Below are 23,304 nucleotides of genomic sequence, written 5' to 3'. Positions count from 1 at the left end.
ACAGCTTTTCCCATAGAAATGTTGTGCTTGACAATTATTTTAAGTGATCAAGATCTGATGAATATTTATATCCTAAACCTAAATTCAATGCCTCCTTGCTCTTCAAACTAGTTATCTGTTTTCCTCTACCTTTTGCAATAAATGCTATGTTCTCTTTGCAGAAGGGCTGGGTGAGAGGCAACAGAGGGAGAAACTGAATTCTCTTTACAAGACCAGAATTTCTCTTTCAAAAGAACCTGTGCCCTCCAGGAGCTAAATGTTTGTGGGTATACCAAAATGTTGCCTGGTTCAAGTAGATTAGTTCCTAAATTGAGTATATAGTTAAATTGATTCAGAAGCTGTGTACAAGCCTTAAGGCCTCCTGTTATAATCTGTAAACTCTATATGTATAGTGCATTTTTGCAATGTTGTTAAAATCGCTAGAAGTTTGAGATGCATGTCTTTAGCAGATGTGGGCTCAATCTTTAGTTTTTTGGAATTAGAAATGAACATCTATAACAATCAGTAGTCTATGTATCTCCTAAAAAATAAGAAAGTCTATATTTAAAATTGCAACCGGTATAAGAAACATACAGCCCAAATAGAGGAATCAAGAAGAGTATTAATCAAAGTTGCCCATATGAAGTGGTTACAAATGGTCAGCTTATCAAATTCAGCTAGCACCCTTAATGCAGCTGTGGACAAGGGCCACTAAATGCAAATAGAAAACTGCCGGTCACTTCTTACTTCTCACAATTCACTTCTCATTTTGTAAACTCAAGTTCTCACATGCTTCCATTTACATGCAGCATCCTTATTGTGTACATAATATTCAGCATACAGCCTGGTGAGTTTGCAACACTGTGAAAGATAAGTCTTCGAAATGGCATGACATCTCAGGGTGAACTGCTGAGCCACCATTTTTCAGGCAAGCAGTACTTCACTGACCACATTACCACGTGCAAGTGAGTGAAATTGTCTCCTAAGGCCACTACACAGTACATTTTTCTGTGACTCTTTAAGAGAATCTGTACCCCTATGGCTAGTAATTCACAGTTGAAAGTAATTACTCCAACTTAAATGAAATACAAAATTTACTTGGGTTGAACAAGATCTCTCCACAAGATATAGAAGAATATAGAATACTGTGAGCAATTTTGAAAACAGGACCCAAAAAAAGCCAAAAAAAAACAACAAAAAAACCCCCAACAACACAACAACAAAAGAGCTTTTAAGACTGTTGGTAGAAAAAGATCTTTCATTTTTGCCTTCTCACCCAGCAGCACCACACTTGTTGAAGATTTTCCTTTTGGAAACGTTACCAACAAATAACACGGGACAGGCAAGAGCAGAGCTGACAGTTCTGTGAAGGTGACAGCTGCCTGGCAGTAGTGATTAGAAACCTGGAGTGCTGTTGGTAGGCAAAGATAAGGAGGACGCAATGAACAAATGCTACTTATGCCTGCCAATGACTATTTTGACCAAGTCTATACCTCTCTTTGAGGCCTCACCTCTCCCAACCTGCCCTGGGCACTGCAGCAGTGACCTTTTCTTACAGGGCTCAGCAGCACTAATCCACCCTGTCAGCCATCCTAGTAACTGCCATACCAAAACCTTCATTCTCATCGTAAGGAGAATTAGTAGCTGCTGCCAGAACAGAACCATTAAGACCAAATATTTCATTGACGTTGTTGTCACTACAATGAAGAACCTAATCTCAACTACTGTAAAAAATATTGATCAACAGAAAAGATTTTATAGAAGTGGCTGCAGTTATTTTCAAGAAAGTGCCTGTAAGAAAAATGGAATTTGAAAATGGCATCCTGAAAAATTATCTTGTTTTCATTTAGGTTGAATGATTTTACCTAACTTAGATCTCATTATTTTCCAGTCATTTTACTGTGAACTGTTCTAATTTCACTCAATATTCAGATATTTGATGGATGAATACATTCTTAAACATTTTCTGGTAACGTAGTGAATATTTTATCATTACTGTAGTAATATTTCCATTAACTTAATGATACATGAACATTAATAGTGATATTAAAAAAAACAGTGTGAATGAGAGCAATGACTTTGAAATAGTGCAGTTCTCCTGGTTTCCTCTTTTTTGTGTGTGTGTGATAAAAATAATTTTGTAATCAGCAAATCTTATTTAACTATATTTTTTAGTAAAGTATTTATTACAATGTGATCTTGGTGTTAGTGTTCAATAGGTAGCACCCCTTCAGAGTATACACGTTTGTGGAATACAAGAAATTGAATCAGGAGGTTCCTTGATTAGATAATGAGGTCTTCTGGAGTTGTCAAACAGCAGACCATATTGCAATCAAGAATATAATATAGGAGGTCTCTCAGCAATTTTATGACAGAAATTAACTAGTCGTGAGAAGCGCTACCAAGAGCTTTATTAAATAGCTTCTTCCAGAACTCTATAATAAATGCAAGGGAGAGGCACTACTGAAGAGCAGCAAGACGCCTGACATGTTCTCTTTCATCTCATCTTGGCTGCTTGTCAAATGGATGATGTTCCTCTCCACACGTAAGGATTATGTAAATAATATATGCTCAAATATTCTGAATAAAGCATCAGGATTACTAAGCAGTTTCTCTTGATTCTACATGCATCCTATTCCCATAGTGCGATTCTGCATTTATTTAACTTCTCTAATTGACTGGTACTGCCTTCCTGGGTTCCAAAATTAAGTGAAGAACATCTTAAAGTTTTTTCCTCGCTTTTCCTTTAAATGGTTGGATGTTCTTTGTCCAGATACCTCACATCACTAAGCTATGAAGCAACATTTCTCCCTGTTGCTGTTACTAAGTGCTAACAGCACCTTGATAATTAACTGCAGCCTTACAGAGTATCAGTGGGATGCTTTATCAAAATGGGCATGGACATTAGTATGATAAAAGTACCTTTTTTAATTCAATTTTTGAAAGATGATGAAATCTACCACTTTTCTTATTCCATGGTGATTGCTTCACTGTTATTTTTTTTTTAACTCAGAATGCATTCTCATTTCCTTCAACTCCTAACTCAGAAATTATTGTGCTTTGCTTTTATGTTTCACTTGTTCTGACTGCTTTCCTGATAGCTAACTCACAGACGTTTCTTTAAATTTCCTGCCTTCTACCATTTACTGCTGTATTTTATTTTAGTATTTTATGCTACTGCATTTGAGAAAATCTATATAAAAACACAACTCAGTAAGAAAAGGCAATTTAATACCCTGCTATGGCAGACCATAAAATTGTCACTCAGGGAAACATAATATTAAAGGTGGGAACAGACAACCAAAAATCTTTACTCAGCAACAGAGAAGTACGCTAGATGGGACAACATAGGTGCTTTCCAATCCAAATCTCTAACTTCACAGCCCCACTTCCTCAGTGCAAAATACCCTTGATTAACTTTTCATGTGTTGTTGCATCCCCTCTATTTTAAGCAACATATTTCAAGGAGGAATTCTGCTGGAAAAAAATAAGAGTACTCTGAAAGAAGTGTGCGACTGAGTCATGGAGAAATAGCATTTGGCAATGGATTTGAATCAATTCAAAAAATGAATGCAAAGTTAGTTTTGTGAAGGCTGCTTTGAATACTGTTACTAACAGTTACCATAACTATATATGCAGTGTAGCAATACACCAGTAAGTTTCTTTGCCCCAGAAAATTTACAATTTCCACAGCTCTTATGACAAGGCAGGATGGGAAATCAGTCAGGGTGAGCATTGAATAGCATGTCGTGAGCAGTTTCAGAGCTGAGCAAAGCAGCAGAGCAGCCAGAAGCTGCTTGCCTAATCAATAACACAAGCAGCAGATGTAAAGGGCAGACTTTTTACAGTTAACAGGAAGAAAACATTTCCCCACTGCAGAAATAAAGCACAAGAAATGTGCAGATGCTTTTGAAGCACTTGGAAAACAGCATCAAGGGACTAAAAGTCTAGAAGCCAGCAGACTTGCCTGATGATTAAAAAAACAATTAAAAAAATAAATAAAAAATAAAATAATAATAAATCTTTCCTCCTCTATTTCCCTAGCTGCTTGGAGTATCTGTTAAAGTTGTGGAGACAAAAACTACTAAGTACTGAATGACAGAGTATAATTAAAGAATAATTCCTTCTTTTGTCACTGTAACAAAGGAAAAGACAACATGTGCAGATTTTTTTCATTTCAAACTCTGATATGCACAGTAAAATATAATGTCAATTAGGTCTAGACACACAGCACCGTGCTGCCAAGCAAAAACTGATAAATAATTAGTAGTTTTGAACTGCACTGTCAGGGTAAATTTTTAATTACCTAGTTCATCAGACAGTGGGAACCAAAACAGCTTCTCAAACCTTATGTATCTTCACAATTTTTTGCTTTGGTAATTTTAACCTATCTATTTGGAATCATGATGAAATTTTTTTCACTGTGGTTATATCCCCTTGGCTCATAACATCATTCTTTATCTGTTAGCTTCCTAGGACTCTTATGCTTTATCTTCCAAGAGCTGAAACCTTAGCGTGCTGTGTCAGTGAAAACCATTTAAGGTCACATCCTCTTAGCTTTTAAATCCCACCAGCTTGCTAGGAGATTTTCAAAGTCAACCAGCTTTGAGCCCAGAGTCTGCATGAACAGTGACAGCACAAAGAGGCAGCACAGCTTGTGGAGCATCACTCCTTCCACTGCCAACAACAGGCAGAGACACTGACACATAGCATGCATGTGTGTGCATGCTCCCACTGCTTGGAGGGACACCAGTATGCAGAATGAATGCATGTATACATCACTGAGCTTCTAGGAATTTTTTTTTGCCTCCTTTGGCACCTCTCAACAGTAACAATGGCATTACAGGGGATATATAGCATCCCTAACCTTGCAGGACAGAAAAATAATAGTTAAATTCATTCAAATCTTGCATGGCTTCAGGGTGGAGGTGATTAAATAAAATATATATGGCAAGATTCTTTCCATGCAAAATTTGCCTTCTACAATACACAGCCATTTCTACTGTACTCCTTGGAAAGAAAAAAAAACACCCCCTGAAAATGTACTATATCAAGATAATTTAAAACAGCAAGAGACATAGCATTAAGCTAGGAACTTCAGTTTTTTGCCCAGCTGGTCTATTCAATTAGAGGTTATATTTTCTTTCATGTTTGTTTCTTTTTATGCTGTCATTTTGTTTTGATTTTAGGTAAAGCAATTAAATTCAGGTAGCGTGAAATAGACTATACCTATTTAATATCACTTCCATCAGTTCTGCATTGTGTTTCCTATAATTGTGGGCTAAATGACAGCTGTAGGTTTGTGACTTTGCACTAGATAAACAGAGGAAAGATAGTTTTTTCCTAGAAGCAAAGACAACCCATGTCATAGTAATTTTCTTGCCTTGTTGTTTGATCGTTCTCTTAGAATGACTACTAATTATTAAAGCCCAAAGCATCTTCATAAAATAAAAATAGTATGTCCAGAACTCAAAAGTGTTCATTCTTTTCTAAAAGAAAATAAAAAACATACATTACTTTCTCTAAGAAAAAGTAATAATGACTCAGCATTTACAGGGTCAATAGATATTCACAACAGCGGCTTGCTGCAATGAAGCACAGTTTAGTTATAACATATCAATATTTGATATTAGAAAATGAAGTCATTCTTCAGCTTTGATCTTGAATGTCAAAGTCCATGACACAGGAAAGTTCTGCTGAGAAGGTTCCAAGACCTCTGGTGAGCTGGGCTTATGGCAGTGAGTGTGCCAGAATCTCAGTTAGGGAGATACGGCAGCTGCTTTAATAAATCAATGCCAGTACAGCAACGAGTCACCCTGGATCTCTCCCCAGCATCCTGAATCTCTCTCTGATCTCCCATAAATGTCATCTTGATTTAAAGCTGGAGCAGACCAAAAATCAGGGCTACTGCTTGGCTTAAGCTAGGCAAGAAAAGAACAAAACCAAACCAAATGGAAAAACAAAACACAAAAGCAAATTAAAAAAATCCTTCATCAGCTAGAATGCTTCAGGAAAATGTAACAGCACACGTCTCTAACCCACAAATTACTCCAATTAGACGCCCAAGACTCAGAGGCAGATCACTAACATGAAGGTGGAGTAAACCCTGAATGGCTTCAGCATATGGGGAAAAACACAAATAAGAAAAAAAACACCAAAACCTCCTTGTTACTAAGAAATTCTCTCTTCCTACATTAATAGATGATGGCAACGCTCCACTCTACGATGGAGAGTAGACTAGCAGGACAGAGCTGAAATACAAATAGGACTGCAGACAGCAACACAAATTGCCTGTTGCAATTAATAGTCTTTGCCAGTTTAGGAGATGTTCCTGTCTCATTCTAGCCTTCCTGTCTGTCGCATTTGTTACCACCCACTCTGAGATGCTGAAGCAATTTCTTGGAATGTTTCACATTGGCAGTATTTATCAGGATGTCAAAGGCTCCTTTCCAAATTGAATACTGACAACAGCCTTTTGCTACTTGTTCTCATTTTTGCCTAATGATCCTGTCTTCCAGCTCCCAGTCAGCACCTAGCATGGAATGCAGTTTCACACCAGAATGAACATGAGTGTGCCAAAACCAGCACAAGAGACAGAAAGAGAAGCTGAAGAAAGACACGGCTGTTCAAAGTGCAACACTGGGCTAGCATTTAACACCACAAAATTGAACCAAAAACAGAAGGGCAATCACCTTCATAAATGTAACTGAACATCAACAATACTTATATTTCCTGAAGAGGGCCACTAAGATCATCAGAAGACTGGAGCACCTATCTTATGAAGGTTGAGGGAACTGGGCTTGTTTAGCTTGGAGAAGAAAAGGCTCCGGGAGACCAAAATGTGGCCTCACAGTACCTGAAGGGAGTGTATAGATAGGAGGGGCAATGACTGTTTACAAGGGTAAATAGAAGTAAGACAAGAGGGAATGGTTTTAAACTGAGATGGGGCAGGTTTAGTACTAGGTATTAGGAGGAAGTTTTTCACTCAGAGGGTGGTGACGCATTGGAACAGGTTGTCCAAGGAGGCTGTGGATGCCCCATCCTTGGAGGCATTCAAGGCCAGGCTGGATGTGGCTCTGGGCAGCCTGGTCTAGTGGTTGGCAGCCCTGCACATAGCAGGAGGGTTGAAACTGGATGATCATTGTGGTCCTTTTCAACCCAGGTCATTCTATGATTCTCTGAACACAGATTTTGGACTGGTACCATCACTGAGCTATAATCCCACCATCAAAAATGCAGGGACAACACATTTTAAATGATTCAATCACTGTGGGAAATGTAAGGGAAAGTCTTACATTTACATCTCTATTTACTGGGTTATGCATTCAGTCAAATGCTTACCAACAACAAGAACCAGAGTGTATTTTGAAGTATCCTTCAGAAAGATAAGACTACTGATTAGCATTCTCTTATTTTATAATAAGAAAAAATAACAGTAGCAGATGCCAAATATAAGATTAAACATCCAAATAAAAGGAGCTGGAAGAAGTCGAGAAAGAAAAACACTGCAGATAACTACCAGGGTACAGGAAAGCGGGTCAAACCTAAAAGACACCCCAGGAAGTATAAAGGGATTCAATACTGCTTCAGAAGACGGATGCAAGGAGAAATAAATGACTGGTGTGATTTCAGAGTTCGAAGGTTAAAAATGTCCTTTCTTGTAAAATGAAAAAGGGGAGGAAACCAATTAATAAGTCAGCTTCAGCCAAGTCTTGCAGGCAGGAGATAAGGCCAGAGCAGAAGCATCATGAAGTCATGCTATCCAAATGGGAATACAGAAGGCTTTTATAAAAATATCAGAGGACAAAAACAGCAGTAGGAAGAAGAACCCATTAACGAAGGGGGTATGGTTTTAAATTAGCTTAGAAATAAAAGGATATAGTGCCTCTCTTCTTAAAAACCCTTGTTTAATCATATAAATTAAAACTCTGGCAAACTTTTGGCTTTAAAAAGCCCGTGTTTTTCCAGTGACCATTTTTTTTTTAAATAGTTATAACTTATTATTTTTTAATTTAGAGAAAAATAGCAGACAGAACATCTTCATGGAAAAACAGGAATATACTACCAGATTTCCCAAAATGCACGAATGAGTGCCTGTGTTCTCAGCCAATACAGCATTAAGTCTCTGACAAAAATAAGACAGGTAATACAAAAACAAAAATGTACTCAGAATCCAAAGAAGTATTGTGATTATTTAACGTATCGAAAATTATAGGAACCAGAGTATACAAAGTGAAATAGCATGTAAAGCACACTGCTTGTACAACTACTCTAATTTGCAACATATCTACCACAAGGTCAGTATTTATTTATTTGTATCGAATATTTACAGTCATATATTGTTTACCACCTCTGCTGTTAGTTCCATGAGATTTACTGGGATTGTAATATGAAGCCAGCTGATCCTTAGGGCTTGTACAAAGTCCTGATGGCACTGGCATATAGACTTCATTATAACATGACAGATAAATATGGATTAGAAAGCTTAGAAACTGCAGCAGAGAAGGAATCAATTTTTTATTTTATTTTATTTTATTTTATTTTTTTGCTACAATAGAATATTACTCTGAAGTACTATACTGATAAATATGTTTTTCTGACATAATGCAGCACTGCTTTATCTATCATTTAATATAGTTTCCTATCTCATCTATCTGACTAAAATGTTACACACAGATACTGCAGGTTACATTCCCTAGTTCAAACCAATTGCACCCAGAACATCTCCAGGCCATACCAGGATTTCTGCAACCTAAAGACAAATGGAAATTAGTGAGACGTCTTTTATAATCGAGAGCATCTGAAGGGCTCTTGAGCGACCATTTGGCTAAGTGCAGCAGCTGGCAAGAGCTGAAGTGTGAAGCTAAGGGAGCCACACCACCTCTATTGAGCTGCTAGCAGTATTGCAGAGACTGCTAGGTCTCCCTCTGCACCTGGCCAACTTTCTCTGCAAGAAAGGGCTCAGCATAATCCACTGCAAGAACTTACTGCATCCATGCTGAAAATAGAGTCAACAGAAATACTTGCATACTTTTCAGCCAACAACCCATAAAGTCTTTTCAAAGCATTCCAGTTGAGTTGGATGAGGATGATGCACAGTCCTGTTTTCCTGGTGTACTAACCAGAGCCAAAGTCAGCTTTACATTAATGCATACTGTACTTGTCGTGGCACATATGCTCTTGAGAATAGCGTTCTTCTCAGTATCCCTTTGATGTCTTGTGTGCACACAGCCTCAGGAGAACTTCAGATGTTAAAGAGACACATGATAATTCTCTTTAGGTACATAATTAGCAACAAGATTAGCCCATTCTTCATGATAAAGTCACATCCCTGCTATGTCTCTAGGATCTTCCTGCTCCGGGTTCAGCCAGACCAACTTTCTGCCTGCCCTTTTCACATATGCCTCTTTGGAAGAACTGTAGGGAAAGCACTAAATCATTCTGAGCACTCTCTGGCTAACTGTAAAGAAAATTCAGAGTGTGTTAACAATCTTCTGGGGGAAGGTTTTAATGGTGAGTATGGTCTTGTGTGTATAGTATGCACTAGAGACCCACAAGAAAGCAGACAGCATGGGGGGGCCCAATGTAGGAGTTGTTCCATCTTTTTTAGTGGGGCCAAGTACTAAAACACAAATAATAAATGTTAGTCTGATTACATACATCACAAATCCACAGTATTCTCATGAGAATGTTCCAGCAAAAATACATGTGTCTTCTAAAATCATACTGGTTCAACATAGTGATGTTTATTCTTCTTACAGGAACAGAAAAGTACAAAGAAACACAGCAAGATTCATAGCTGAGTTTCCTTAAAGAGCAAATGTTTTCTATGACATGTACATTAATCTACAGATTTATCCTGAGGAAATTCTCCAGGGTCAATTGAAAAGAGAAAGTAATTTACTAAATCTACAATAAGCATCTAGCTCTTGAATCTAATCACCATCGTTCAGGAAGACCTGGTTATGTGTAAGGCATAATCTTTAATTTATGGCACACTCTTACAAAAAGATTTTTGGAAATAGTGTAGAGAACAGGACAGGAGGCTGGAAAAGCAGGAGACACACTTCAAATTCAGCCTTATGAGGAACAGTGACTTCTTGAAAGGATCATTGGCAAAAACAAAATCTGAGATCCCTTTAGTTTGAGGAGTATTTTTACAAAAAGCTGGTTAGACTGCGGTTGGACTTGATGATCTTCAAGGTCTTTTCCAGCCTGGGTAATTCTATGATTCTATGATTCTATGAACTTGAAAAGTGTCAAAAGCAACTTGGCATCATAATAACCTATAGCAAGGCCACAACTGTAAACCCAGAAACGCACTGATGCCTTCCTGAAAGAGAAGATCGATGCCCTTGTTCCTTTGACAGTTCAATTCTTAGTGAAAGAAATGCACTGTTTGGGGTTTATTGCTGTTTTCCTAGAAGACAGAGAACAGCCTAATGTTTTCAGCGCTGGGCATGGTAGAGAAGATATCTGCCATGTTTGTTAAGCTTCCAGAATATGAATATCACATGCAAAACTCCTCACTGTTCTGTTCCTCTTTGTATGAACACCACGGCCAGTGTGAGAAAGAGAGCTCCTGTCAAGGAAATAGCAATGATTCCCTGAGTAAGTGTTAGATATGCTCACTGGGGACAAAGAACCAATACTGTGTGAAGCATTGCTGGTCAGTTACCTTCAGTATTTATCTCCTCTGTGCCGAGTTGTACCAAACAGCTGCAGCAGATCCAAGAATCTGACATGATATCCCCAGAGCAGCAATCCAAAATTAATAAACTCTCTCATGTAAATTTTCTGCAATGGAGTCTGCTTTTACTGCCCACGTTGGAAATCAGAAGAAATTCTGTTCAAGTTCTTGAGGCTCACTTACCACTACTCAGCAATTCAGAGGCACACTGGAATGACACTCATATACAAAGCCTAGTTGTATTAAAATTTCCTACACCGCCAGTCCAATCAAGTTCTTCCAAAAGAAAACATGATGGATAATATTATAGAATATAGCTCTAATGAAAATCAGGTTGGAAAATTAGCTTTCACAATTTATCTGGAAGGCTTTAAATTATCCCTGTCAACATCATTATGAACACAGAAAAAGATTATTTTTCCTAAATGGTTTTCCATTGAGTTTATCCACTTTATACTCAGTCATTTTTTGAGAGTATTACTTTATCATTAATTTAAATGATTAAAGAAAGAGAAAGAAAGATGTACAAGATAGGAGATCATAAACTTCTTTCTGCCCTGAACAAAGGGGAAATACATAGAATAGAGCCATTTCAGGTGTTTTTTTTTAAGCATCAAAAGATTTGGGTCATTAATGGCATACTAAGGCAATTCTTTTCATGACGGGGAATGATTTTCACTTGAGGAGGAAAACATTTTGTCTCTAAAGAAACACTGAATTTTCTTTCAATAGCTTTTTTGTACAGAAGAAACTGGTTTTCCTAAAATGGAGCTATTCTAAAATCCCTTGAAAGGCAATTCCTTCTACTAAGGGGTGACCCCTGGATGACAGTAGATCATGTCATGCTGTGGCTGATTTAAGTACATATAGGTATGTCACATCACTACAGTGCACCATTAGAATTTCTTTTATTTTAGGAGAAAACCCAATAAAATCAAAACCAAGCCAAAACAAGCAAAAAATAAATATTATTTTTTTTAAACATAAAAGTGTGCTCCATCTTAACATAAGCTGAAAGCTAGCTGTCTAGCTATGTTTTGAGTGTAGGCAATAAAAAGAGATGAGAACTTGTAGACCGTGGTTCACAAGTTATGAAGATTATATCCTATTATCAATCACTAACTTCTCATAAAGCTTTACAGATCCAGACACAGATCATTTGTTACATTCAGTCGACGTTGGTGTCTGAATATGTCAATAAATATCTAATAGAATCATCAAGATTTGAATTCAAAAATCAAGATAAGCACAGCTCACTTTAATTTCTCATGGCTTGTTCCTAAAGTTCATGATCTTGCTCCTAAAATTGTGTATGCATTTCAAATTAAATTTTCAGATTTCAGGCAATGGCTATCGACGTTAATCTGTTAATGAGCAACTAGAAGATGTATAATACATAAACTGATATTTTCTGTCTCTGCAATTTTTTGCTTTCCTGAATTTACCTACACAGCAGTTAATATCTTTAGCAGCCATTTTACATTCTGTTCTACAGTGTGAAATGGATCTAGAGAAACATACATCCAGAATAAATATAAGAAGTTGTTTAAAACACTGGAGATAAAAGTTGATGCGCATAAGTAATGGATTAAGGAAATATTTGTTTATATAAGATTAAGTGAGAAAAAGCAATTTAGATTTCTTTAAAGTAATATAGTTTACATCATTCGGTCTACTTTAGCTATATTGCATCCTTTTGTGCAAAACTTGATTCGTAAAACATACTGTATGTTCTACTCATAAGTTTACACATCTGATCATGCTCAGACTGTTATGGTAATCTTTCATTGACAAAAGAAATCTTTGAAGACTTAATATTTTAACAGTAAGCTATAGATGAGATTAATGCTTTAACTACAAAAGAAAACAAACACTAAGCACATTGCTGCACCAACCATTTGTCTGTAAGCAGCCGAGGCTGTCACAACAGCACTCAAAGAACAGGCAGGATGGGGAGGATCGCCTCTTAATCTCCCCACCAAAAGAAGACTCAGAGGTGATACTTAAGGTTTACAAGAAAAATGTTAACACACACACAGAATAAAATAAAATAAAATAAAATAAAATAAAATAAAATAAAATAAAATAAAATAAAATAAAATAAAATAAAATAAAATAAAGTGGGTTTTTTTTGGTCTGTCTGTTTGTTTGTTTACAATTATAAAGGTTAGCATGTGTTGAGCTCAACAGCAGGCATCACACAGCAAGCTTTTCAGCCAGAGCTGCAGCCTTCCCATCCATCTTACCCTCCATTATTTCTCCTGCTGAACAATCTCTTTAGGAGCTCATAGGAATGAAAGCCCATTTCCTCCTCCAGAAATTAAGACTCCCACATTTTTTTAACCTGCCTGGTTTTTCATACATCCTTCTCTTCATTTTGTGTGATCATAAACAGCCCATAACCAGATTTCAACTAGATTCCTGCCTTTTTTTATTCAGACACTAATGAAGAAGTTACCTTGCAATGTAGTTCCCAAAACAAAACAGACTGAACATCACCACAAGACACATAGCATCACTGCTTTAAACTAAGAGTAGCACACTTCAATGGAAAGGGTCTAAACCTTGATGTTTCCCCTGACACACTGCAAGCATCCCCACAAGTGAAGTAAATATGCACCCTCATCCTTGGGATGTTAAGCTTACATTACCCTTATCTTTCCTTTTACCTGCCTGTTTCATCCACCTCTCAACTAGGAGGAGCAGCCAATGCACAAAACAATGGCTAGAACCTGTCAGAATGGACCATTATACCCTATTTTCATTACCTCCTGTGGGTGCAAAAAATGCTCTCCATTTTTTATCTTCCTCATCATTCTGCGTGTCTGCTGAAGATGCCAAATCCAAGGGATCTTTAAAGTGAACTTACCACTAATAAATCTAAAGCAAAGGATTTTTATGGCATTTCAAAAGAATTGCTTTCTATGAAAGTGCTAATTGGTTATTCTCATAATTCTTCAACTATGTTTGCCAAACGGGCATATATATGCACACGAAGAAGTACTTCAATCTGCTAAGAAGCAATCAGAAAAACAGTTTAATAAATGACTTAAGTAGTAAACAAGAATAGCTTACTCCTTGAGGAACTAGGCCTCTCCAATGCAAATTAGAACAAAAGACAGCTAAGTGATCACAAATTGCTGCCTCTCCAATATTAAATTCTCAAAATCACAATTTTTATATACAGTTTCATGAATTATATCTAAAACATGCCATGTTTTTAATGTCTGAACTGTAATCTCAATTGGAATTATTTCACTGCACATTTCAGTAAGATTTTTGTTTGTTTTTTGTTTTTACAGAAGGAGAACAAAATTACAATATTATTTCCTCCAGCCATCAACCAAATAACCAAATCAAGACATCTGAAAGAACATTGTATGTTTCTTGACTTCAAGGCTCAAATATGCATCACACCAGAGATTCGAATTCTTTGATTTTATGTTTTAGCCTGGAGTATTTTAGGTAATGACTTATATCCAGCTACCCATGTTTTGTTCTAACACAAGGGAGCTAGTATGTTAGTCTTTGCTGACAGTGGTGAAGTACAGCAGTGAACCAAAATGATGCTGCTACTGAAACTGGAAAGTGCATTTTAGGTAGCTACTATTAAATACACTGGTACTCTCCTGAGAAGTAAATTACAATCAAAATAAACCATCTGTATTTTTTCCACAGGGAAAGCAATAGCAATCTGCTAAAATACTTAAAGTCCAGCTTTGTTTCAAATAACTTTTAAGTATCTGAACAAAACTTGGAGATGAGAAGAAATAAAGACTGCATGACATTAATGCACAGCTCCATACCACCCACTCTGAAGGAACAGATTTGTGAGAACTTTAAAGTCACCAGCTATAAACAGACACCCTTCAGTTTAATGGCCCTACAGAAAACTATATACTCAGTTCATTTAACACCACATGAGAATGCAATTCACTTCCATTCCCTGTAAGTCTAAAAACTTATTTGATTTTGTCCCTCTTTCTGCCACTTGAGAAAAAACAAAGAACAGAAAACTTCATTTGCCGTTCACCCCATGTAAACACTTGCAGCTCATTCTTGTTTTAAAGTAAGCATCTGCCATGCACTGTTCTTGCATTTCCAAATGTCATTTTCTTATGTAAGCTGGGTGTAAATAAACATTTCTGCAGACATAATGATGCAGGATCATGACAGTTTAACATACTAATGACACATGCTAACAATGCAATTTATGTCACCGATACTAATAAAATATCTGATCTAACAGCTTACACGGCTGTTAAGTGTTTCCATGTTCTGGTTTTTAGTTCTGTAGGCAACTTCCACAGACACTTAAAGCAACTAAGGAAAGGGACAACCTCACAAAGCGAGACCAAAGTCCAGTTGTTCTGCTTACCTTATATTGTCCAAATCCTTACTTTTGGAAGCATGATCAGAAATAAAGTCATACTCAATTCAAAAGCAATTCTTTCTAAATTAATAATGCTGTACAAAATCATATTACTGAGAATTTTACTTTTCATTGTGCATTATAAAATACGGAATTTATTCTCAAAGGATCCTAGTACTTTAAGTCATAATGAGCCAAAAAGCCAGAAGCACTCCTTTTTGATATAATTATTCTATTCTTCATGCATGGATGCACATGTATTTATGCTGTAGGTAGTTAAATTTAGTATCCTTATTTTGCAGAAACGTAAAAAAAAAAAAGAATTATGCATTGAAATAGATAGTTCTGACTAGTAACATTCTTGAGAGCCTAACAGATGCCAAAATGGGGAAAGATTTACACCAGAGATTATGGAAATGCAGGATCATTCGAGAATAATAAAAGTAAATGGTGGGAAATGTTAACAGTAACAGCTGTGAAAAGAAATTACACAAGATTAAAAGGATAGAAGAGAGCAACAACATTAAAAACAGAGCTTTAAATTTAAATTGCTCCACAAGAGGCATACTTTAATTATTCTTTCTTGAGATATTTGAGTAATAATTGCAAAAACAGTGAAAAATTGATGTTTATAATTATTTCAGTGTCCTAAGGACCTACTAATACTGTAAAACCACAGCCAGAAAAGATATAGCAGGTCATGCAACTGGATGAATGAAGCTAACTTTAAGGCCTATGAGCAATTTTTTCAGTCTAAGCCCCTATACAGCTTTTCCAGGCATACTAAGCAGTGAAGTCAGGTGCAGTAAATGTAGAGGAAGCCTCCCACAGTGCAGCTGATTTACAGCAAAAGAAGATCCATCCTAGAGGTATATATATCAATTTTATTTAGTTTATTTCAGTATATTATTTCATTTCTACAGGATAATATTTGTGCTATTGTCATTGGCACTGATCCTTAGAGCTGGGTAGAACTGAAACGTTGGGAGATGAAAGGGCAGGTTGGATGAGAGCAGACAGCGAAGAACACAAATGTAGTGGGATACACTTTTCCTTTTAACTATTTATAGTAAATTCTGGAAGCAATAAAGTGAGCAGGTAACAGTTGCAAAACAGCAGAGGAGTGATCACATCAACACCAAACTGCAGGGGCACACTGCAGGCAGCACAATACCAGAACAGTGCTCACATATATGACATTTCACAACAATAACTGGACAGGAAGGCAATGCAAAGTATGCTTGTGCACTGAACAACTTCCCAAGGAGTCAAGGTCTAAAACACCACCATCAATTCCACTGTACTGTCAGAATTTTCCAGTATAAGACTGGGCATCATATTCCATCAGGGTTTTAAGTTAGTTCATGGTCTCTCTTGGCCTCTTCTGATACTACCATGAAACAGAGGGCTCCCAGTTCAGTACCTCAAAGATCCTTTTCCAAATGTACAATATTCCACCTCAAGGTTCATCTATTCTGATAAACACCATAAGAAGACTTATAGCCTTTCATGCAGGAAGTCAGTTAGTAAACCTCAAGCAAAATCTGGAATTATTTTATTATAATTATAATTAATTATGTATTATGGTGATTATGGTTTGGCTGAGAACAAGCAGACCAGCCTGAATGCATCTGAGCTAACTGCCAAATCTTCTACATGTGTGACAGATGGTGGAAACATTTTAAGGGCTCCCCGTGCACAAGAACTCTGAAGCCATGCAAAAGGGCACTCAGATTCAATGCAACAGCTGAGTCACAAAGCAGGTCATGATAAAAGCACACTAAGCAACACTATCTACCTTTACAGATTTTTTTTTTCCAAGGAAAAGGTGAAAAAGTGCAATCAAGAGATGTCAAGACAAAATAGCAGCATAATTTACACTTACCACTGTGAAAGTGAAGAAAACTGTGACTTTTGATAGCGTGCTAAATTCAGTGGGTGTAGAGTATGGAAGGACAATGTGACTGAACTCAGTAGAGCTATACACCCTCCTAGGAAGGGATCCATTAGGCCTCCTTAACAGCTTTATTGACAATACAGGGTGGTTTGGAACTACTGCTATTTACTTTTCTATGAACCTTATTCTTTCCAAGAATGTAATTCATTTTGTGTGGTTATGTTTAATCTCTTTTGGCTCATCGTACTTTGAAAAAGGTTTTGAACTCCAAGAATGTTCCTTAAATACTCCCTCTAAGAGTCCCAGAGGGCAAATGATAGAGAGTAGAGCAGGAAGACAGAAGAATAAATGAAAAGGAGTATCATACCACTGAGAATTCTCCCAGCCACATCCCAAGTTACTCTCATTGCAAACAATCTGTCTTGCCCTCTAATTTTTTATGGGATCTGAAGGAAGGTAACTCACGAGTAAAAGGAACCCACAGACAAAAAATCTCAATTTAAAAAAAAAAAAAGAAGATCCAACTATTGACATGTGCCAGTTCCCTTCATCCTTTTACTGAACCACTTCAATTCTTTCTCCAGAACCACTCTGCATTCATTTCTACAGTGATCTGCTTTCCTGAGCAGCATGCAAGCAACACTTGAGCCTTAGCTTATGTTGCATTCATGTATTTAAGTTTTTATGAAGTTGTTCAAAGGGCAATCTAATATTATTGTTTGGATGAGATTATTCATGCTATGTTTCCAAAAGGAGATCCTTGAACACTTTGCTTTTTGGCATTCACCAAAGAAGCAGAAATGCAGGTGCCATCATAAACCAACTTAAGAGTGCAATCAGATTGGAGACCTGATTGTCTGTTTACACAAGATTATGCCCTTAATTTTAATGAATTGTTCCTCATTTGTCCATGAGATGAGAATCAGACACAAAGTATACATTTTCCAGAAATGGCATTATTCTTAGGGATATTATCAGCTCACCTACCTGAAGAATACTGCACTGCCAGCCCACAAAAACAAAGAAGTTGTAAAACGTAAGCAGGAGCTGCAGTTTGGGTCGTCAGAGAAAATCTAAGATGAATTTTCATGAAGAACATAGAGCTGCTGTCAGCAAAATTTGCTGGCTGTAGTGATGGACAGACAGTTTCTCTCTCTGGATGCCAGCTAATGTAAATCAGATATTTGCAGCCTATATTCTCCCTGCACAGAGATGCCAGCAAAATCTTTTACAACAGAAAGGCCAGGGCAAATCCTGCCAACTATTAAAATGGTCTACAGTAATGATACTATAGAGAAAATGCTAATATTGTTCATAAATCTACGTGGCGAACAGAAAATAGAATAATGTGCTTCCAAGGAAGTTCATCAAACTAGTGGCAAAAAATACCCTGAAACCCTGAAAAACCTACCTCTGAAAACCTTCCCTCACCTCCCTCCCTCCCTTTCCAAAGTATAAAAATTATACGTAGAAAGCTACATGAGGTGATAATGAATCTCAGGTATCCACACTGTTGTGAAGGTTCAAAACATCTCCTTTCAAACAAAGCAGGAGTCTCAGCAATTTCTATACTGTTTTTTTACCTGATTTCATATATATGTGACATGCTTTGGTGAAGATCACAACAAACAGGTTTTTTGTGACCTAGAACAATTTTGCTGTGATTCATTTTTGGCAAGCATATGTTTTGCTGTCATCAGAACTCATAAAAATACTTGAGCTTTTCCCACTTCCTAAACACCTTCTTGCTGCTTCAAGGAATAGTGAACACTTATATACAAAAAAATAAGTGTCAAACATGATTAACGTGCAAAAAAATCAAGCACTGAAAGGTCAGAAAATGGCAAAATAATCTTTAATTTAAATTCCTCATGCCTGTGCACCATGATTAAGTTTTTAATTACATGACAGCAAATGGCAGGTATTATAGCATCCCATCCGGACAAGCACAAGCATTCATTGTTTGTGTAAGGGTAAACTGTCTGCACAAAGTAAATCCAACTTCACAACTATAGCCTCAAAAAAAAATGACTTTGAGAATTGCTCATGCAGTTTACTAATGTCAAGAGAAGTCTGAGAATACACAGTGAAGACAGAATATATGTAAATATATGTAAAATATATATAGTTGAGATCAAGTAACTCTTCCATAAGCATGCATGAATTCCAATATTTTAAAAACCTCGTGTCTTGCCTAACACTGGTCAGCTTTTCCCTCAAGACCCAAAACGATCTCCTTAAAATTCTGAACTCTCTGCTTCAAAATCTAACATGAAAAAGACTCAAATTTAATAGACTCGGAAACAACAGAATAGTTTAGGGTGTGATTTTTTTTTTAGCCACTCTGACAAGTCTGTATAAACACATTAAAACAGATTTATGTACTGGTAAATACTGGACAATCTCATTAATTGAGAACTGATAACCTCTCCATATTTTCACATCCAGAACATACGTAACTGCACACTATACAGAACAAATTAACACATACATTACTAAAGGACACATCAAAGCAAAACAAACACAAAGGCTTAGAGTGGCACCTAGGTTATGAAGAATGAGAAGAAAATTTTGAAATCCCTATATTTGGACATCCTTTTTCCAAGGAAAATCTGTGGTTTGAAATCTGGTTGTGAATGAATAACTCAAAAAGAGATCTCTAATAACTTCTCATCCCAGACGAACTAGATATACAGAAACATAAAAATGTGGGCATTATCAGTGTTCTCTGTCTTTTCTTGTTAGATTCCTATCTCCCAAGTTGTCCACCATCTCTCCCACTTCATGTTTAAGGTTCATGTTCTCACATACAGAGCTCCACAAAGTCTCTCCTGCCCACATTTCATTTTCTCCTTCTGTTACTGCCTGGGTTCTATCCAACTTATTTTTCTTAAACGCCTACCAACACTTTTCTGGTCTTTGCATCGTATCATTGCTTGTGTTCTAAATAACCAACACAAACCATCTAAAATTGACTTTTTCTTCAAGGTCAATAAATGTTAAGTCAGTTAAAGCAATCCTTTATTTTAAGTAACCGGAATCTCGAGAAGAAAATTATGCTATCTACCCTACTTCACTGCATGTATTGTTTTACTAATGCTGACTATTCCTGACTTGTGTCATAGATCTATTTTCACTGAAAAACTGGGAGAAGTGAAAATAATATCACATGTAGGTTATTGTCCTGAAGCTTCAACTAACTTGCTGCTCTACAAATCTTTCAACCCTTGATTAAACACATTGATTTTGAAAGGATGGGACAGATCAAACCCCTAAAACTGAAGACTGCCAAATTTCACAGCTGCTCCTTATCTCTGTGCTTGTCTGACCAAAACCTCAGAGCTGACAGCTCTGTGATGATGAAGTTCTGCAATAGTTAGGTTATGGATATGTATTTCCCAGAGAGGGACACAAGCCACCAAATGTGAAAATACTTTAAGATCAAGAAAGAGAAAAAGAAAACTCTTGCCTGATCTTCAGAAGTAGTAGTGGGAGTATGTTTTTATGCTCACACCTATATATACATGTATGGGGGTATGATAATGTCTCTTTTCATGCTGCATGAACAGTAGCACACAACCACACTTATTGCCTCCCACTGCTCAGGGGCAATATAATGGAAGAAGAGCAGGGTTCTGGTCCCAGCCAACTCCAGGAGTATGTTTTATAGCACTTGTCAGGCACAGGCAAGCTCCCTGCTGCCTAGTGACTCTGTGTATTCTCCCCATGCACATTTACTGACAAGGCAACCCATAAAAATCATGTCTTTTTTTCAGAAATTCAAGTTTATGGGTCTGAGGTGTGTGCTGCTCAATATTTTCACTCACACCTTCAACAATAAATTCTTGCTCCGATTCCCCATCCCTTGTGAGAAATTTGCGTTTTCCCCATCCACTGCACCATTTAGCATATCCAGTGATCACACATCTAGTCTTTGAAGCTTGCTTTCTCTTGCTATTCCTTATGAACAGAATAGTGGTATATTAGCAGGTATGAAGGATGAAAAATATCTGTAAAGCTCAGATAGGGTTTTACTGTGCAAAGCACCGTTACCTGTCTGCATCCACAGTCACGTCATGAACCCCTCTCTGAATGACATCTCTAGAGGTAGCTAGGTCTGGTATTCGGTTCAGACTTCTCGTATATAGGTTGAGTCCTCCATCTGTCATGTACCTGAAAATAAATGCGTGGTCAATCAGTGGGAAATGAAGCCATCTGCCAACTATGTTTCACTCTGAAGTTAATGGAGTGTGGAATTCAAATACTTAAGGTAAAGACTGTGCTATTAGATGTAGACTTAGACTAAATATTCTCAGTTTACGGATTCAGTGAAGGGAGATTAGATATGTGCTCATTTTCTAGGATCATTTGGTAACCTGTTTTGCCACAATATATTTAGACTGAAGCTCAAAGTATTTTCATAAATTTGAAGTACCTTTTAAGTACTGCAGTCTTGTCAAAGAATAGCACTAGGTGCAAGAGATATAAATCTAATGGAAAACAAATGAGCAAACAAAATCATTCATCTAAATTGCAACAGAAATTAAGAACCTAAATCCACAGTCCCTGCTGGGATGCACACACTCATATGAAGAGAGATACCACTGAAGCCCTTACAGTGTTATTTAAACATCTGTTTCTATCTGTGTTTCCTTTGCTTTATTTCTACCACTCCACATTATAGTGAATGACTAATGAATTGAACAGAGGGAATAGTGCTGCTTACTCACTAGAGAACCATTAACGAATTCTGAATTTCAAGTAGCAGCAGTAATTTCTGAAATGCCTACCTGCAGTTTAGTTATCAATGTGAGATGTTTAAAATGGTGCTTGTAACTGAGCATTACCATGAGCTTCTCTCAAGATCTCTCCATTATTTTCTTGAAGGATCTTACATTAAACTGTCTTAAATAACTTGATTTTTATATCTCCCTCCTGTTTCTGATAACTGAAAAATATTGGCATTCCACAGAGGACCTACTAAAAAGCAAATGTACAGGCTTACTGAAATAAGCATGATCCACAATGCTGGGAGAATATCTAAAATACAGAAGTTCACTCCCAATTCAAGCCATTAACAAAAGTTTTCCTAGAGCCATGAAATGATGCCATTCAAATCCATCTTTCAGCCAAAGTGTGTGTCCAAGTACACAAACACTTAACTTTAATAACTCTACACAGACTCTGAAGAACAAGCCAAAGCTCACACACACCACTGGTGTTCCAGATGTAGTGTTGGCCCTCACTCCATGTTTCCTTCTGGAGTTGATTTAATATAAATCAACAGCTCTCTCAATCCGTGAGACTGAGGGACTGACACAGCAGTTCAGGAACACCCATCACCACCCTCATGATGTGAACTGGTCCAGACTTAAGAGTTCAGAGCTATGGTAGGGAAGCCCTGTGAGACACCAACAGCCTGAGACAGCATCGTGTCCTGGATGGCAATCTGGATCTCATGTACATTAAAACACAAAGGATCAATTTGTTTATTTTTAACTAAACATCAAGGGATCCACAGTTCAGAAAGGGATTTCTGGAGGTCTGATATCTGAAATCTGCAGAAGATATATATATTTTTTTCCTATGCTACTAGATCTTCCTTTTATTAAAGACAAAATTGAGACTTTCTGAGAGATTATTTAGCGAGGGGTGTATTCAGCAATACACTCCAATGTTCTTAAACTGCATATTAAATTTTGCTCTGGTTTGAGTGAAAATCAGTCTATATGGACTTTATATTCTATAACTAAGGCCTGAATGGAGAGATATTACAAGTCTCTTAACAGGCCTCCTTCACACTAATTTCTAATTATTGCTGCATTCCTATCCCCAAGCGTTTAAAGTAATTAAACTGAAAATGGAAGAGGAATGAAAAAGATAAGACTTTATATGCCTCAATGAATTCTGAATTTTCTGAACTTATTAACTTGTTTTTAACATCTACTACACCTAAAAATGTTAACTGAGTACACTGTAACTTACTGTCTATTGAGTCATTCTTATTACTGATGCAAAGAAAAGTCACACAAGATGACTATATTCATTCCCTGAAGTGATGAGCTAATTAATACAACTCATCAGTCACTGCAAAGGACTCCACTCCTTTTATTTTTTTATTATTATTATTCTTTAAAAAAAAAAAATAAAAATCTACGCATCCATTAAAGGCAGAAATGCTGCCAGAAAACCCATCTTAAGGCAAGTAGTGAAACTTGATGGTTTACCAAACAACTAAGAAATTCCACAGCAATAAACCTCTGCTCTTATCAGTGTTCACTGAAGATTCATACTGATGTGAAAGAGAAAGATCTGGATTTGAAGGCAGGTGGGAACATTGCTGGCAACTTAGGGGCTTATTTTTAT

General features: G+C 36.9%; 1 protein-coding gene across 41 annotated transcripts in view; it reads right to left on the bottom strand.

Moving 5' to 3' along the window:
* The window catches only part of NAV3 (neuron navigator 3), a 489,648-nt gene that overhangs the window by 73,673 nt on the left and 392,671 nt on the right, over nt 1-23,304 (bottom strand). For 24 of the 41 annotated variants that reach the window (XM_085537405.1, XM_085537390.1, XM_085537466.1 and 21 more), the window contains one exon: nt 20,992-21,111. In XM_085537405.1, the coding sequence (XP_085393531.1) occupies nt 20,992-21,111 (120 nt within the window). Of the gene's footprint in view, nt 1-15,047; nt 15,069-20,991; nt 21,112-23,304 lie in introns of all 41 variants that reach the window. The other 17 variants (XM_015857110.3, XM_085537384.1, XM_085537394.1 and 14 more) reach the window with 1 other exon arrangement.

The sequence above is a fragment of the Coturnix japonica genome, chromosome 1 (assembly GCF_054131305.1).
Source record: "Coturnix japonica strain WE chromosome 1, WE-NBRP24, whole genome shotgun sequence".
NCBI classification, from domain to species: domain Eukaryota; kingdom Metazoa; phylum Chordata; class Aves; order Galliformes; family Phasianidae; genus Coturnix; species Coturnix japonica.
Note: the sequence above shows the minus strand (reverse complement) of the source record. Positions and strands in the feature narration are given on the sequence as shown.